The following is an 18,609-nucleotide window of genomic DNA, read 5'->3' on the forward strand; positions in this document are numbered from 1 at the left end:
AATTGTACAAAATAATGAATTGATTAATATCGATCTAACGTGGGAGGAGTGGATACGAACGACGTCAGACGCCGGTGCCCCGCCTCTTCCCATCGCTGTCAGAAGAGGAAATATGACCATATTTAGACAGCAGCTGGAGTCCAGAGAGTTGATATGTCAGCTGGACTGGAACCACCGATAACTCGGCAAGGAGGGATTTAACTCGCGACCTGAATTTAGACTGAATCTAAACCTAGACTGTGCAATCCGGGATGTTTTGGACGCGTTCAGGACTTCCAGCGTCATCGGAATCCGCTTCCCTATGAGCTTGGGGTCGTGACAGCTTCCCCATATCGCGATAGGAGCGGTTTTGTCGCTACAACTTCAAACTATTCGGCACCTACTAGCCTAACCTATCGCTATAACCCGGTTTCTTACCCGGGTTTTGGAGTACCAGCATGTCTGTGTAACCACTGTCAAGTTCCAGGATTGTCTGGGGAATGTGAGGACGCTGTTCTTACGGTTTGTGGACGGCGAGTGTCGTCTGATTTGTTTCTTATAGAATTTGGTTTTAGTCACTTTCCCCACCCCCCACCCCCAACGCCTGGCTACCGAGCTAGCAGACATGGCTAACAAAGTGTAGCTTGTGTTCACTGAGCCTTAAAAACACGGCTATGCCGACACGGCGACACCATAGAGCCCGGTAAATAGGAGTCCCGGTGACGGACTGCAGTAGAGCCCGGTGTGACAGTCGGCACGAGTGTGGTCGGAGGGCCAGGACGCCCCGCCAGGACACGGCCCATCGCCGTGGGAGACAGCGGACCTTACGGAGGACGAGTTCCCAGCTTCAGACCGCTTAGGTCCCGGCAGAGACCGGGGCACTGACCTCATGAATGGACACCGGAACAACAGGTAAACTGTTGTCGAGTGGACGTTCAGTACAATAACTTGAATATGAATTGCATTAATATTTGTCCGGATTACAACTTGTTCACATGTCCTCCTGTATGTAGACCTTCTGTGGATTTATAGATATCTGGTGCTGTGGTTTGTTTTTACCTGCTATGGACTCACCAAGTCTTACAAATATGTTGTCTACGCACATAATGTAAAATTATTATAAGTTGACCGTAAGGTCTCCTCGTGTTTGACAGCTACTAGGGAGCAACCGGGCTGTTTATGTTGTCAGTAGGGAGGTTTGGTGGTCTACCCTACTTATTTACTTGCCTTGTTACGTGATGGAAATCTCAATCAAAGTGAAACTTTACTAGTCATCGCTACTCTACGCTTAAACATTTTAATAATTAAATGTATTGATATGGACAGGTTATAGAGTGATGTTGGGTGCTGTTTCGTCCATGTAGCTTAAATTTTGGATTGGATCAGGTAACCCTAGCCTAGCCCTTAGCTTTTCTTTTCAGGCTGCATGAGGGAAGAACTTATTTCACCAACTCACTGGCTACATCATGCAAAACGCTGGGTGTTCCTGCATGGTTGCTGCTGTGTGTCAGCATTTAACATGTTCTAAAAGGAATACATTTCTATTTACTATAGGGGTTGGATCAGGATTAAGGAAGCACTTTGACCACCACTGTTGAGTCTGCCATTCAGAAACCCAGGGATTCCCGCCAGTGGTTGCCACGACAACCCCTTAGTCCGTCTGTTGTGTTCGTTGTTCTGCACTTTCCCACCATTCCGAAAACGTTAACATTACAGGATGTGATGTCATCGTACACCTGTTGCTGTTCGCAGTGTCTCATGTCGTTGGACAGATGTTAGTGAAGAAACGATTTATAACGATCTTATATGTTTCTCAGAACATCAGCAACGACTATGAGAGAGAGAGAGAGAGAGAGAGAGAGAGAGAGAGAGAGAGAGAGAGAGAGAGAGAGAGAGAGAGAGAGAGAGAGAGAGAGAGAGAGAGAGAGAGAGAGAGAGAGAGAGAGAGAGAGAGAGAGAGAGAGAGAGAGAACGAGAGAGAGAGAGAACGAGAGAGAGAGAGAACGAGAGAGAGAGAGAACGAGAGAGAGAGAGAACGAGAGAGAGAGAGAGAGAGAGAACGAGAACGAAGCGAGAGAGTAACAAGTAACTGGAGTTTTGTTACTGGTATGTTTTTCAAAGCTGTATTCCCCTCCACGCGGTCCTAAGACCCCGTCATCCCACGCATGTGGTGAATCACATGCGTGTCTTGCTTTGAACCTGTCCCTTTGTTGGGGAAGGGGGGCTTGAGGGGTGTGTGACACATTCAGTTGGTTGCAAGTGGTTTTCCCCTCGCACATTTAGAAAGTCAATGTTGTCGTTTGTCACTTCCTTTTTAAAAAAGGTGCAATCTAAAATACCCCTTTTCAATTGAATTGTAAAAGGAAAGAAGTTGAGGAGTTCCAGGGTTTAGAGATGTACCGCAGAGTAAAACAAAGCAATCAAACATTTATTACTGGTTTCTTAGAATCCAATCTTCTCACTCTCTCTCTCTCTCTGTCTCTCTGTCTCTCTTATTCACCCCCCCCCCCCCCCCCCCCCCCCAGCAACGGTAGCGGTGGAGGCCCAGGCTCTGTTCCAGGTGCCCAGGCGCCCGGGCTTCGGTTCAGCAGGGAAGCCCATCAGGCTCCTGGCTAACTGCTTCCAGGTGGACATCCCCCAGATGGACGTCTACCTGTACCAGGTGGACATCACGCCTGAGAAGTGTCCTCGCAGGGTCAACAGGTAGCCTGTTGCTAGCGCTGGCATGCATGCAGGCTAAAATGATGCTGATTTATTATTATTATTATTATTATTATTATTATTATTATTAATATTTCAAATGGGTGTTAGCCAGTACCTACCGCGGAGATGCCTTGAGGCTAATGTTATGGTGTTTTTCTACATTGGTGATCTTAGATAGCTGTTGCTTAGTGACTAGTTCACAGACCAGTTACTAGCTAAAAGACTATATTCCAGACCTATGTTACAGACTATGCTAAAGACCAGATTAAATATTAGATTAGTAACCAGTTTGCTGATTGGGTTATATACTAGATAACAAAAGTGATGAAATGCCATTTTACAGACTACAGTATATCGAACATTAAATTTCAAACTAGATTACTGACTAGGTTATTCACTGCATTGCTAAACAGGAGACGGACTAGGTTGGAGGCTAGAATGCAGAATCTGCTGAAGACGAGATGAAGAATAGATTATATACCATTGCATCCTAGATTACAGTCTACAGAACACGTCAGATTAAGGACTGAATGAGAGCTTTTGACGAAGCGGTCCTTTCGTTGTGCAGGGAGGTGGTCGACTCTATGGTGAAGCACTTCAAGGTGACCATCTTCGGGGACCGGAGGCCGGTCTACGATGGGAAGAGGAGCCTGTACACAGCTAACCCACTGCCTCTAGCAGCAGCCGGGGTGAGAAACTCAAGTGACTCCATCACTCTCCCATTCAATCGCTCCCACACTCGCGCACTTACATCGTCTGTGACCTCGTTTCTCCCGTTTGCAGGTGGACCTGGATGTCACTCTACCAGGGGAAGGGGGGAAAGACCGGCCCTTCAAGGTGTCCATTAAGTTGGTCTCCAACGTGAGTTGGCACACATTGCACGATGTGCTGGCGGGGCACGGTACCCCAGACCCCCTGGAACTGGACAAGCCCATCAGTACCAACCCTGTTCACGCCGTCGACGTGGTGCTCAGACACCTGCCCTCCATCAAGTACGTTGTAACCTTTTACGGACTGACGGTCGCCTCCGGTTCACTTCCTGATTTGGTCATTACTTCTTCCTGTTTACCCAACGGTTTACTTCCTGTGCTTGACTTCCTGGGGTATGGTTCCTGTTTACTTCCTTGTTACCTTCCTGTCCCCTCCCTGGTTAGGTGGCCTCACTAGGTTACCTGGTGACTGCTGCCTTGTTACTAAAACCATAAACTCTGTTAAACTATTTGAAAAGAACCCAAGGGATATTGCCACCAAGCCTGATATTTTTAGACGCTCCCCATGTGAACACGTATTTGTGATGTTGCTTTGATGCTGACCCTTTCCGTACGCCTCGTTTCCACATACGTATGTTTTTCGTATCCGTGCTTCTGTAAATTTATGGAAGAGGTCGCTAGTGTTTTACGTACGGACATGAATTTATTTACGGACAGCCAAAAAGATGGGGGAACGTATGATAATGGCCGTTTTTAGTAGACCGGTACTTTGGAACATGAGGATCGACATATACAGAGATAAAAACAAAACCAACAAGGCTTGGAAAGAGATCAGCGAGGAGTTTGGCCTGCCAGGTACTTAAAAACGTTCAAACGGTATCTCCGTAAAACGACGGCGAAAGCTAAATTCTTTTGAACGTATATTACGGACATTACGGAGAATCACATAGGAATGAATGGACTTTCGGTCGGAGACGGTTGGATCGCATACGAGAATGTACGTATGTGGAAACGAGGCTTAATAATATCTTAAGCATTGCTTAGCCCAGAACTTTTATCCTCTGTATGATGCGTCACCCATGGCATCAATTTCCATCATAAATCCAATGTGAGGTCTCTGATCTCAAAGCAAAAAATAAAGACCCAGTGTTGCGCCAAAGCCTAGCCTCCTCCCCTGTAGTGTGTCTTTATCCGCCAGCCAAGACCTGTCAACACCACGCAGCTCTCTTATCCCTCAGTGCGGGACTCTGTGTATCATGGTCCATGCCGGTGTGACCAAGATGAGCCCCAGAGGAGACTGATGGGTTCTGGGTATTAAGGTCACTTCTCTTTGTTTGGTCCTAAAAGTTCCTTCTGTTGTTAAAACCGTGTGTGTGTGTGTGTGTGTGTGTGTGTGTGTGTGTGTGTGTGCAGGTACACACCCGTGGGCCGTTCGTTCTTCTCCCCTCCAGAGGGTTATGACCACCCGCTGGGCGGGGGAAGAGAGGTGTGGTTCGGCTTCCATCAGTCCGTCCGCCCCGCAATGTGGAAGATGATGCTCAACATCGATGGTGAGGTCCACTGATCAACAAATACCTCATTAACTGTACGTCCACACAAGAAGCGACCGCGTCAAAGTCGCTTTGGTCACTCATAAAGTTTCGCTGCGAATATTTCTGTTCGCTTTGGTCGCTCATGACGTACAATTCGAAAATGCCTGCCGGTGTTCCCTGGGATCCACGCAAGAGAAGAGCGTCTACATTCCGATTGGCTGTCAGTGTTTTGCCGCTGAAACGCGTCATAGTAATTTGCATAAAGTTCAACAGTTTTCCACGCTCTGGTCGCTCAACTTTGGCCGCTGGTAGCGTTGGTCGCTTTGGTCGCTCTTGCCCATAGAAAGTGAATGACTTCCGGCGATTTGGTAGCCCAATTCGCTTCTGGTGTGGACGTACATTTAGAAACTCATCGCCTGGTCACCTGTTCAATGGATCCACACCTGATCAATTAAGGCATCATTGATCATTAAATACATAATCTGAAGAGAGAGAGAAACAGAGGTCATATTTGAGTTAGGGCTGCTCGGTTATGGGAAAAATCATAATCACCATTATTTTGGTCAATATTGAAATCACGACTATTCAAACGATTATTTTTTAGATTGAAAACATGTATTTATTCAGATTTATATTTATTTAGAGAACTGGTTAAAAATGGTCAAAATAAAATGTTCCAATCTAAAAGTATATACAGATGTGTATCCACCTGTTCTGCTCTTTCTATAAAACATAAAAAAATAATAATACATTATTTTTTTTTGAAAAACTTGATTATGTTAATTTTGTGATGTTTGACGCTAAAATCGAAATCGCAATCAAAATTCGATTAATCGCCCAGAGGTGTGGGACGTTGATCGTTGGCTCTATGGGGGCCAGCTGTTACCGTGGAGACGGGGGTGTGTGTGACGGTATATGTCGAAGAAAGACTCTCCCGCTTTCTCACCGTCCTTTAGCCTCTATCTCTGTCTCTCTATCCATCATACTCTTTCTATCAGTCCTATCTCACACTAAATCTCTCTTGTTTTCATCTCTCGGCCAAAGTAATGAATGCAGTTTCATTTTTATTTATATATTTTTATATACATTCTAACGATAGGAAAACATCTATTTTTGGGAGTGTTGTTATTGAAATGTGTTCATCTATATTTTTGTGTGTGTGTGTGTGTAGTGTCTGCCACAGCTTTTTACAAGGCCCAGCAGGTGGTCCGGTTCATGTGTGAGGTTCTGGACATCCACAACATCGATGAGCAACCCCGGCCCCTCACAGACTCCCACCGGGTCAAGTTCACCAAGGAGATCAAAGGTCCGTACTTACTAGCCTTAGTTTGAGTACGTAGGGCGTTCCGATTCCGATCGGGGTGTGTTAAAAGGACCCGGATGGTGTACTCAAAACGGTCAAACCGCAAAGTGCGGATTGATGTACACTTTTCGTACTCAACGGCAGCCATCTTGGCTACGTAGCGGAAGAGGGCGGAGCCAGGCTTAGCCAAAGTCGGCACATTTTCCACGTAGCCTGCATTAATATAGTCATTTTGTAGTTTGTATAGCTTTTATAGCTTTGTATAGCTGCTAGGCGTAAAGAGTTCACCGTTCAAAGCGGGATGTTTATTGCGGGGGAGGAGCCGCGGCGGCAGTCGTGATCGTAATTTCCGGTCAGTGCAACGCAGAGTGTTCGATTTGGAACAACACTGGCATCTGAAAATTAGAGCTCTTAGTGAGCACGGATAGTGCACTACATTTAAGTGTACTCATGGAAGTATGGATATTGGAACACAGTCTGTGTATCTGTGTATATTCGTGATGTATGTTAAATGTAATCTCCCAAAAAAATACAGAATTTGTATTGTGGAGTTTTGTGCAGGTTGTATGTGATATTTTTTTTTTTTTTTTTTTTTTTAAGTACTGCAATGGTAAATGTCTCTCTGTCTCTCCAGGTCTGAAGGTAGAGGTGACCCACTGTGGGACGATGAGGAGGAAGTACCGTGTGTGTAACGTCACTCGCCGCCCGGCCAGCCACCAGACGTGAGTCAGTTTGTGTGTGCGTGTGTGTGTGTGTGTGTGTGAGTACTCTTAGCCAGAGACCGACCACATTAACACCAATTCACCATGAGCAAAACAGCTGTGTTCAGTAGTGAGTCATGTGTTAGCTTGTTGCTTTAGCATCTCATCAGGGCAACGTTTGGATGTAAGGGTTCTTTTACCTCTCTCCGCTGCACTCACCGTACTTCTCATCTGGCAATGTGTCATGCTTCCAGGAAATAAATTCTAATACTATGAGTAATCATTTAAAGAGACAGTCTCGCTTTTATCTTCCATTTCAAGACATCTGAGAAAAGCGGTTTTAGAAGGATGAAACGGTGTGAAAAAGGATAGTTTAGTGGTTAGGGTGTTTAGCCATATCCCCTCTGGCTGCTTTATGACCTGTGTCTGATCTCGTATGTCGCTTCGGAAAAAAAGAGTCTGCTGAAATAGCAATAGTAATATCAGGGAACTCTCCTTGAACTGGAGTCCCTACGCTTCCACATCACAACAAGCAGTTACCCTCTGACCCACCTGCTGTCAATCTAGACGGGAGTTAAACCGAGACAACCTGCCTTCTGTCTAGAAGGGAGTTGAACCCAGACTACAGGCCTTCTGTCTAGACGGGAGTTGAACCCAGAGTACAGGCCTTCTGTCTAGACGGGAGTTGAACCCATACTACAGGCCTTCTGTCTAGAAGGGAGTTGAACCAGGACAACCTGCCTTCTGTCTAGACGGGAGTTGAACCCAGACTACAGGCCTTCTGTCTAGATGGGAGTTGAACCCAGACTACAGGCCTTCTGTCTAGACGGGAGTTGAACCCAGACTACAGGCCTTCTGTCTAGATGGGAGTTGAACCCAGAATACAGGCCTTCTGTCTAGAAGGGAGTTGAACCCAGACTACAGGCCTTCTGTCTAGATGGGAGTTGAACCCAGACTACAGGCCTTCTGTCTAGATGGGAGTTGAACCAGGACAACCTGCCTTCTGTCTAGAAGGGAGTTGAACCCAGACTACAGGCCTTCTGTCTAGATGGGAGTTGAACCCAGACTACAGGCCTTCTGTCTAGACGGGAGTTGAACCCAGACTACCGGCCTTCTGTCTAGATGGGAGTTGAACCCAGACTACAGGCCTTCTGTCTAGATGGGAGTTTAACCCAGACTACAGGCCTTCTGTCTAGACGGGAGTTGAACCCAGACTACAGGCCTTCTGTCTAGACGGGAGTTGAACCCAGACTACAGGCCTTCTGTCTAGACGGGAGTTGAACCCAGACTACAGGCCTTCTGTCTAGATGGGAGTTGAACCCAGACCATTCAGCTAACGCCTCTCCCTTGTCTCAGCTTCCCCCTGCAGCTAGAGAACGGGCAGACGGTGGAGCGCACGGTGGCTCAGTACTTCAAAGACAAGTACAGCCTGCAGCTGAAGTACCCCCACCTGCCCTGTCTGCAGGTGGGCCAGGAGCAGAAACACACCTACCTGCCCCTGGAGGTAAGAGAACCCACCATGCCCAGGTGTGTTGTTGTTGTGTCCTCAGGTGTGTAACATTGTAGCAGGTGTTACAGGTGTGTTGTTGTGTCCTCAGGTGTGTAACATTGTAGCAGGTGTTACAGGTGTGTTGTTGTGTCCTCAGGTGTGTAACATTGTAGCAGGTGTTACAGGTGTGTTGTTGTGTCCTCAGGTGTGTAACATTGTAGCAGGTGTTACAGGTGTGTTGTTGTGTCCTCAGGTGTGTAACATTGTAGCAGGTGTTACAGGTGTGTTGTTGTGTCCTCAGGTGTGTAACATTGTAGCAGGGGTTACAGGTGTGTTGTTGTGTCCTCAGGTGTGTAACATTGTAGCAGGTGTTACAGGTGTGTTGTTGTGTCCTCAGGTGTGTAACATTGTAGCAGGCCAGCGCTGCATCAAGAAGCTGACTGATAACCAGACCTCGACGATGATCAAGGCCACAGCTCGCTCTGCCCCCGACAGACAGGAAGAGATCAGCCGGCTGGTGAGTAGTGGAGACCAGCCCCCCCTAGTGGGCGGGTGGGGTCTGACTCTTTCTTTCTTAGTTTTTTTCTTTCTTTAGTTTCTTTATTTTTTTTCTTTCTTTCTTTCTTTCTTTCTTTCTTTCTTTCTTTCTTTCTTTCTTTCTTTCTTTCTTTCTTTCTTTCTTTCTTTCTTTCTTTCTTTCTTTCTTTCTTTCTTTCTTTCTTTCTTTCTCTGTTCTCCTTTTTTTACCCCCACCATTAGCTCTATAATGTCTCATTCAAGGAATTATAAGACACGACACACTGGTGTCGGTTAAAAATGTTGACAGAATTTGTGTTAAACTTCTTGCCATACGACTCATCTCCTCTACATGAAAAGCTGGTAAAACCTGGTAGCAGGAAAGTATGGGTATAGTATTTCACAGGAATGCCCTCACTGCTTCCATGATGTGTGGACCAAGGTGTCTCATCCAAAGGCCCTGACCCACTGGTTCTCCCCTGGTTCTCACCTCAGGTGCGCAGCGCCAACTACGAAGCGGACCCCTTCGTCCAGGAGTTCAGGTTCAAGGTGCGGGACGAGATGTCCCAGGTGACGGGGCGCGTGCTGCCCCCACCCATGCTGCAGTATGGAGGTCGGGTGAGCACCGAAAACTACCTGGTACCTACACCTGTCTGTCCGTCTACCTGTATGCCAGACTGCCTTGAACCTACATGTGTCTGTCTATCTATCTGGTACTTACAGCTGTCAGACTGTTTACCTGTCTATCTGACTGCCTGGAACCTACATGTGTCCGTCTGTACTTACAGCTGTCGGACTGTTTACCTGTCTATCTGACTACCTGGTTGCCTACATGTGTCTGTCTGTCTGTCTATCTGGTACTTACACCTGTCAGTCTGTAAACCTGTCTGTCTACCTGGGACTTAAACCTGTCTGTCTGACTACATGGTGCCTACATGTGTCTGTGCGTTTACCTGGTACTGTCACCTCTCTGTACACCTGTCTTTTTCCATGTCTTTCTACCTGGTACTTAAACCTGTAAGTCTGTCCACCTCTCTGTCTGACTATCTGGTGCCTACATCTGTCGGCCTGTCTACCTAGTACTTACACCTGTCTGTCTACCTCTCTGGCTGACTACCTGGTACCTACATGTGTCGGCCTGTCTAACTACTACTTACACCTGTCTGTCTACCTCTCTGGCTGACTACCTGGTACCTACATGTATCTGTCCGTCTTCCTGGTACTGACACCTGTCTCTCCGACTAACTGCCTACCAAGTTCCTACAGATGTTTTTCTGTCTATCTATCTGTATGCTTGCCTGTTGTTAGCAAGTCAGTATTATCTTTATCATATTAGCATGTTGTAGTAAAGAATGGGTTCTGATCAAATCAAGTTGTTTGTTAAGTTAAAGCTGTGATGGTAATGATATTGTTTTGAGTACATTTTGTTTGTGACTTGTTTTGCATACAAATGTTAACCAAGCCTCCATGCTACATCGTGTGTGTGTGTGTGTGTGTGTGTGTGTGTGTGTGTGTGTGTGTGTGTGTGTGTGTGTGTGTGTGTGTGTGTGTGTGTGTGTGTGTGTGTGTGTGTGTGTGTGTGTGTGTGTGTGTGTGTGTGTGTGTGTGTGTGTCCCCTCAGGAAGTACGTTTTTTTTTCTGGTTGTAAACAAATGTTGGAATCAGTGTGTGAGTTAGGATGCATCATGCTGCGTAGGCTATCTCCAGTCGGGTGTCTGTATTGGCGTGTGTGAGTATGTATGTGATATCATTTTGGTGTGTGTCTGTTAGCATTTGTGTGTGTGTGTGTGTAAAGATATGACTGGTGTCTGTGTGGGTCAGTATTTGTGTGTGCGTGTGTGTGTATATGGGGGGGGGGATATCCCTGGAGTGTGAGTGTGTATGTGTCAGCATTCGAGTTTAGTATTGGTATGTATGTGATAAGACTGCGGTGTGTGCGGGCGATGTGGCTGTGTGTGTGTGCGTGTGTGTGGGGGGGGCATTACTTTGGTGTCGTGTGGATGTTGTGTGTGTGTGTGTGTGTGTGTGTGTGTGCACGTATTGCTGTGTGTGTGTGACACGCCTGCGGTGTCTGTGGTTTCAGAGCCGTACGGTGGCGACCCCCAGCCAGGGTGTGTGGGACATGCGGGGGAAGCAGTTCCACACCGGGGTGGAGGTCAAGATGTGGGCCATTGCCTGCTTCGCCACGCAGAGACAGTGCAGAGAGGAGATCCTCAAGTATGGAGCCGCCTCCCTCCGCTCCTCTCCTCCTCCCGCCTCTATAATCCTCTCCTCCTCAGTTGTTATTATCCTCTCCTCTGCCCTCCCCTACAATCTTATCCTCTCTCCCTCCTCTACAAACCTCTCTCTTCTGTAATCCTCTCCTCGCCTCCTCTCTCCTCTACAATCCTCTCCTCCTCTCTCTTCCACAATCTTCTCCTCTACAAACCTCTCCTCTCCTCCTCTCTCCTCTACAAACCTCTCCTCCTCTCTCCTCTACATCCTCTCCTCCTCTCTCTTCTACAATCCTCTTCTCCTCTCTCTTCTACAATCCTCTCCTCTTTCCTCTACAATCCTCTCCTCTCTTCTCCAATCCTCTCTCCTCTACAAACCTCTCCTCCTCTCTCTTTTACAATCCTCTCCTCTACAATCCTCTCTCCTCTACAATCCTCTCCTCTCTCCTCTACAATCCTCTCCTCTCCTCTCTCCTCTACAAACCTCTCCTCCTCCCTCTACAATCCTCTCCTCTCTCTACAAACCTCTCCTCCTCTCGCCTCTACAATCCTCATCTCTCCTCCTCTCTCTACAATCCTCTCCTCTCTCTAAAATCCTCTCCTCCTCAAACCTCTCCTCCCATCTCCTCTACAATCTTCTCCTCTCTCCTCTACAATCCTCTCCTCCTCTCTTCTACACTCCACTCCTCATTTCATACTTTTTGCTGATTAAACCAGTTTGAGGAATTATCTGTAGATTAAGTATAAGTGTAAATATTGTAGTATTTGAGGCATTGTATAGTAAAAAATAACCTTGGTTAAGCAAGTGTTAATTAAGTATAGTACTTTAGTAATATGAGTTTCTCATGAGATAGATGGAAACTGCAATTACTGAATAATAAGCGTAGTATAGTATTTGAAGTAGCTTGCTTCTGCTGCAGGGGCTTCACGGACCAGCTGCGTAAGATCTCCAAGGACGCTGGGATGCCCATCCAGGGCCAGCCGTGCTTCTGTAAATACGCCCAGGGGGCCGACAGCGTGGAGCCCATGTTCAGACACCTGAAGAACACCTACGCCGGCCTGCAGCTCATCATCGTCATCCTGCCCGGGAAGACCCCCGTCTACGGTCAGAACCCACATCATACTAGTCTAGAGAGGCCCAGATACCCCTAACTCAGTCTACAAAGACCCCTGTCTGCAGTCAGAAATCCACTCAAACTAACCCAGAAAGACTCCCATCTACAGTCATAAACCACCTCTAAACAAGACTTAAAAGACCCTGTCTACAGTGGGTAGCACCAGAAACTAGTCCGTCTAGTCCAGGGGTCTCAATCTCTACTTACCTGGGGGGCCGTTGGAGGTAGAGTCTGGGTCAGGCTGGGCCGCATCAATTATTCCACAGAAAAAAGGACCACAAATGACCCAATCTAAGTTAATGATCGGGCTATATTTTGATCACATTGGCTATGTAATCGCTGACAGCAAGGGACATTTCATAGTGGTTGGTGGAAACCGGGACATTTTAGTGTCCTTTGGCTTTTGTCGGGACTCAGGACACGCAACTCAAAATTGGGACTGTCCCGGCAAAACTGGGACATCTGGTCACCCTATCACAAGTGATAAAATAGCGTGGCACGCCACTCAGCAAAAATGTGCGTTTGACAACAACGCGCGGGCCGCATTAACGCTAGACTTTGATGTCAAGTAGGGGGCCCAAAAATATCATCCCCCGGGCCGCGAGTTTGAGACCCCTGGTCTAGTCAGTTCAGAAACAACCTGTTGTCAGGCTTGGCTTAGTCTTTTCTGGAGAGTATAGTAAATGAAGTGTGTGTTTGTGTGTAGCGGAGGTGAAGCGTGTGGGAGACACCCTCCTGGGCATGGCCACGCAGTGTGTCCAGGTGAAAAACGTGGTGAAGACGTCTCCCCAGACGCTGTCCAACCTCTGCCTCAAGATCAACGTCAAGCTGGGAGGAATCAACAACATCCTGGTCCCTCACCAACGGTCAGTACCCCCCTTCACGGAGGTTAAGCTAGCATCACGCCAACTAATTTATTGCTCTTAGTACAGGTAGCATCGTGTTCTGTCTGTTCGCATGGAGTTTCTGCTAGGATGATTGTTACTATGTTAGCACCCGGCTAGTCTCATGCTATACTCAGTTAGCATCTCAGGTTTTAACTCCTAGGTCAGCTAGCTTCCTGCTCAGTATGTTGGCATGGGGGTTGTAACTCTGTTACTATTATGCTAACTCAATCAGCACGCAGGTTGTAATGTTGTAATGTGTGTCTGGCAGGCCCTCGGTGTTCCAGCAGCCTGTTATCTTCCTGGGAGCCGACGTCACACATCCCCCGGCTGGGGACGGCAAGAAGCCCTCCATTGCAGCGGTGAGCAAACCGGCTAACCCTAATGTGTCATGTGGGACTCGCATGGTTTACATGCATTGAGATTAGTGCTGTCAAGTGATTCAAATATTTAATCGCGATTAATCACATTAATGTCATAGTTAACTCATGATTAATCGCAAATCGGCTTGCCTTGTGCAAATGTTTTTTTATTACTGATCAAAACAAGACGATACAAAAAAAAAGCCTATAGTGCAATTAAACGATGAACATACCAACATACTGCCTTGAACATAGCAGTCAGGCTACTGCTTCTTTGTTTTGAGCCAAAGAAGAATAAAAAAAGGAATTGCGTTAATCGCGCAATAAAAAAATTAACGCCATTTAAAATTGTCTTGCGTTGACGCCGTTAATAACGCGTTTAACTGACGAGATACATTAACACAGACGGGAAATATGGGGGCCCCGACAGCAAGTATAGGATTCTGGTGTGTACCATACCCAGACCCCAATATTATTTATTTGTATTTGTGTGCTTGTACTTCTTGTTGTGCTGTCTTGGTCCGTGTGGGCTCATGAATCTGTAAAGGGACCTTGAGTCAAGTTTGAGAAAGGCGCTATATAAAATAAACATTTTTATTATTATTATAGTAGCTCCTCTGGCACAGAAGGCAGCAACAACGTCCAACCGCTTCAGGCCCCGTCTCTGCAGTCCGCAGTCGGGGCAGCCCTCTCCATGTCAGCACCGGAGGTCTAAACCATGTTGTCTTTCTGGAACCGCTCCCCAGGTGGTGGGCAGTATGGACGCCCACCCCAGCAGGTACTGCGCTACGGTGCGTGTCCAAAGGCCCAGGCAGGAGGTGATCCAGGACCTCTCCTCTATGGTGCGAGAGCTGCTGATCCAGTTCTACAAGTCGACCCGCTACAAGCCCACCAGGATCATCTTCTACCGGGACGGGGTGTCCGAGGGACAGTTCAGACAGGTCCGTGCTGGAGTTTTTTTTTTGCATACAAATGTTGTGTGTGTGTGTGTGTGTGTGTGTGTGTGTGTGTGTGTGTGTGTGTGTGTGTGTGTGTGTGTGTGTGTGTGTGTGTGTGTGTGTGTGTGTGTGTGTGTGTGTGTGTGTGTGCGTCTGCGTCTGCGTCTGCCTGCATTGGGATACCGTCGGCCATGATTGAGAATTGTACTCATTTGTTAATTGTACGATGAACTGCTGTGTTCCAGGTGCTGTACTACGAGCTGCTGGCGATCCGGGAGGCCTGCATCAGCCTGGAGAAGGACTACCAGCCCGGCATCACCTACATCGTGGTCCAGAAACGCCATCATACTCGCCTTTTCTGTGCTGACCGCAATGAGAGGGTAAGATCTGGACAGACAGACAGACAGACAGACAGACAGACAGACAGACAGACAGACAGACAGACAGACAGACAGACAGACACTATTGTGTGTGTGTGTGTGCACGCAAATGTACGTACACACACACACACTTACACGTTTGTGGATTGAGTGTCATGAATATTTGCCCTGTTTTGAAATCCTTTGAGACTGTAATGGGGATTAAGGGCTATATAAATACAATTGGGTTGAGTTGAGCGCTGCTCTGTGTGCAGGTCGGGCGCAGTGGCAACATCCCCGCCGGCACCACGGTAGACACGGACATCACCCACCCCTCCGAGTTTGACTTCTACCTCTGCAGCCACGCCGGGATACAGGTACGTGCTGGCTAGTTTTTATCGTGACGCGCTCGTGGTGATGACAGCTGTCGTCCTAGTGATTGTTGTGACGGGGAAGGTTGTCGTTGTGACGGCGTTGAAGGTGACGGTTTCAATGGTAACGGTTGTCAGGTTGAGGTGGATGCTCGGCATGACGATGGCGATTGTCGCCATGGGGATGTTGTAATGCTGTTGCTGCTGTTTCCAGGGTACCAGTCGGCCCTCGCACTACCACGTCCTCTGGGACGACAACTGCTTCACCGCCGACGACTTCCAGGTCCTCACCTACCAGCTGTGCCACACGTACGTCCGCTGCACGCGCTCCGTGTCCATCCCCGCGCCGGCCTACTACGCTCACCTGGTTGCCTTCCGCGCCCGCTACCACCTGGTGGACAAGGAGCACGACAGGTGAGGGAGAGAACCACAGCTCCAGATAAAGTACTGTCTGTTCTTTATCACAGCTACTGTCTGTCCTTTATCACAGCTACTGTCTGTCCTTTATCACCGCTACTGTCTGTCCTTTATCACCGCTACTGTCTGTCCTTTATCACAGCTACTGTCTGTCCTTTATCACCGCTACTGTCTGTCCTTTATCACCGCTACTGTCTGTCCTTTATCATCGCTACTGTCTGTCCGTTATCACAGCTACTGTCTGTCCTTTATTATCGCTACTGTCTGTCCTTTATCACATTTACTGTCTGTCCTTTAACGCAGCTATCGTCTGTCCTTTATCACAGCTAATGTCTGATCTTTATCACAGCTACTGTCTGTCCTTTATCACAGTTACTTTCTGTACTATATCAGTTACATTCCTTCATCCCAGCAACTGTCTGTACTTTATCACAGCTACTTTCTGTCCTTTATCAGTTACATTCCTTTATCACAGTTACTTTCTGTACTATATCAGTTACATTCCTTCATCCCAGCTACTGCCTGTACTTTATCACAGCTACTTTCTGTCCTTTATCAGTTACATTTCTTTATCACAGTTACTTTCTGTACTATATCAGTTACATTCCTTCATCCCAGCAACTGTCTGTACTTTATCACAGCTACTTTCTGTCCTTTATCAGTTACATTTCTTTATCACAGTTACTTTCTGTACTATATCAGTTACATTCCTTCATCCCAGCTACTGTCTGTACTTTATCACAGCTACTTTCTGTCCTTTATCAGTTACATTCCTTTATCACAGTTACTTTCTGTACTATATCAGTTACATTCCTTCATCCCAGCAACTGTCTGTACTTTATCACAGCTACTTTCTGTCCTTTATCAGTTACATTCCTTCATCCCAGCTACTGTCTGTACTTTATCACAGCTACTTTCTGTCCTTTATCAGTTACATTCCTTCTCAGTTACTTTCTGTACTATATCAGTTACATTCCTTTATCACATTTACATTCTGTCCTTTTAATTATCCAACTGTCGTGTGTGTTTATATTGAAGTCTGTTTTCATTAATGTGTGTTTCAGTGCGGAGGGCAGCCATGTCTCTGGTCAGAGCAACGGCCGGGACCCTCAGGCGCTGGCCAAGGCGGTCCAGATCCACCACGACACCCTGAGGACCATGTACTTCGCCTGAACACACACATACACACAGAGTAATACACACACACACAGACACACACACACAGACACACACAGACACACACAGAGAGAGAGTAATATATACGCACACACACACTAACATATGCACACACATAGCGTGTCAGTCTTGGAGTATATAGAGGTGTGTGTGCCCCTACATCCTGTCTACCCAGACCAGACACTGTGCAAGGAGGGACGTACATACACATACACGGATATATTCTGGACTGAGGACATGAGCACTGCTTTAATATCAAAAGACTTTTATGCAATACTGAACCAGCCAATCATGATTTTAGTTCCCCCCCCCCCCCCCCCCCCCCCCCCTCCTCATTTTCCCCGGGAGATGTGAGGGGCGTTTTCCCTAACCTTCAGCCGCCATCCCATCATGTTTCTTGCGTAGCCCAACTCGGTTTAAACAGCAGCCCTTTTGGATTGGTCAGTTTTAATTTTTTTTTGTGTGTGTTTTTATTTTTATATGACAGCGATATAATATATGTGCCTGTTTGGGTTCCCTCTGTCTGGATGTAACCCCAAAGCCTGGCTGCAGCCAGGCTTCAACTGCCTCCTTTATATTTAAGACGGTGTCATGCCCACATCTGGCCACATGGGGGAGGTGTTGGCCCTCTGGTGATGTACAGTGACGCACCGGGGGAGATCGGGAGGGGTTTCAACTTCATCAGCTCTCTGTATTTTCTAAGGGGTTTCATCTTTGTTCATTTTTGTTTCTTTTCCATTTTTAAGAACAATCCTTTTCGGTTCCCATATGATATTTAAATGTGACGATATTTCCGCCCGCCCCGGTTGTTACCCTAGCTCTCATTCCCCGTCTGAAGGAGCGAGGTAACGCTGTCTCAAATGCGAGTAGGAAGCTTCCTCGGTAGTTCTCTACCTTGTGAAAGTGGTCAATTAAGTCCCACCGCCTAATCGGCTAGCATCATGTGACGATCACGTCGGGCGTATTTCCTATCCTACGAGGGGGTGAGTCACATCGGGGTCCTTTTGAGATCTTACACACCGAGGATCACATTTCCTTGAAGCCAAGTCCTATGTTCCTGCTGAATTGGAACAGTCCTATGCCACCACAACACCTCCCATTGCCCCCTATTTAGGAAGCTTCCATGCAATTGAGACACAGCCCTTGGGAAGGTCATTCCCCAACAAATATTTTGGAGATGGTAGGGGAGAGAGACAGTTTGAAGAGCGTCGGTAGGGCAGAGAGATAGTTTTGAAGAGCGAAGGTAGGGCAGGGAGACAGTTTAACGAGAGATGGTATATCGACAATTTTAGAGAAAGATGGATAACGGGTAGTTTAAATAGAGATGGAACAGAGAAAGATAATGGATGGTACAGTTAGAAGAGAGATGGTAAAGGGCAGAGAGAGTTTAAAGAAAGACGGTTGAGAACACAGACAGTTTTTAGAGCTTTGGTAGAGAGACAGTAAAGAAATCTAGATAACAGTGACGGGAGATAGTGTTTTTGACCTCTGGAAAATGACCCATCGATATGTTGGGGAGAGGAGTGTGTGATTCCCTATGAATATAAAAATGCTTTATTGCATTTCATGAGAGCCTTGACCATGTTAGGCTTTTAAACACCTCATATATTTTATTTTAAGTAATAGCCCTTTTTATGTTATGAAATTGCCTCCTGCACAGCCCCCTTGAAGCATGAAGTTGATCAAGGGTTTTGATATCACAGTATATATATCAGTATGTATATATAGTGGTGTGTATATACAGCTGAATACCTAGTAGAGCAAGGTTTTTAGAATGTCGTGTATGGAGAGCCAATGTTTTTAATAAGAGCAGCGATAAATGACAGTAGTGTGTGTGTATG

At 46.9% G+C, this 18,609-nt stretch overlaps 1 protein-coding gene across 4 annotated transcripts; it reads left to right on the top strand.

The window, feature by feature from the left end:
- The first annotated feature begins 104 nt into the window (after nt 1-104).
- On the top strand, nt 105-18,093 carry ago3a (argonaute RISC catalytic component 3a). Of its 4 annotated transcripts, none has more exons than XM_030358224.1 (20): nt 105-891; nt 2,505-2,682; nt 3,251-3,371; nt 3,466-3,674; nt 4,806-4,942; nt 6,096-6,230; nt 6,862-6,949; nt 8,285-8,432; nt 8,815-8,934; nt 9,429-9,572; nt 10,555-10,557; nt 11,017-11,150; nt 12,067-12,251; nt 12,968-13,127; nt 13,417-13,507; nt 14,254-14,448; nt 14,691-14,825; nt 15,080-15,181; nt 15,390-15,589; nt 16,657-18,093. In XM_030358224.1, the coding sequence occupies exons 1-20, from the start codon at nt 873-875 to the stop codon at nt 16,763-16,765; spliced, it is 2,613 nt and encodes an 870-aa protein (XP_030214084.1). In that variant the 5' UTR covers nt 105-872; the 3' UTR covers nt 16,766-18,093. The 4 variants fall into 4 exon arrangements, with proteins under 4 accessions (XP_030214084.1, XP_030214086.1, XP_030214085.1 ...); XM_030358226.1 differs by having other exon boundaries at nt 9,429-9,551; XM_030358225.1 differs by lacking the exon at nt 10,555-10,557.
- The last annotated feature ends 516 nt before the right edge of the window (nt 18,094-18,609 follow it).

The sequence above is a fragment of the Gadus morhua genome, chromosome 6 (genome assembly GCF_902167405.1).
Source record: "Gadus morhua chromosome 6, gadMor3.0, whole genome shotgun sequence".
Taxonomy (NCBI): domain Eukaryota; kingdom Metazoa; phylum Chordata; class Actinopteri; order Gadiformes; family Gadidae; genus Gadus; species Gadus morhua.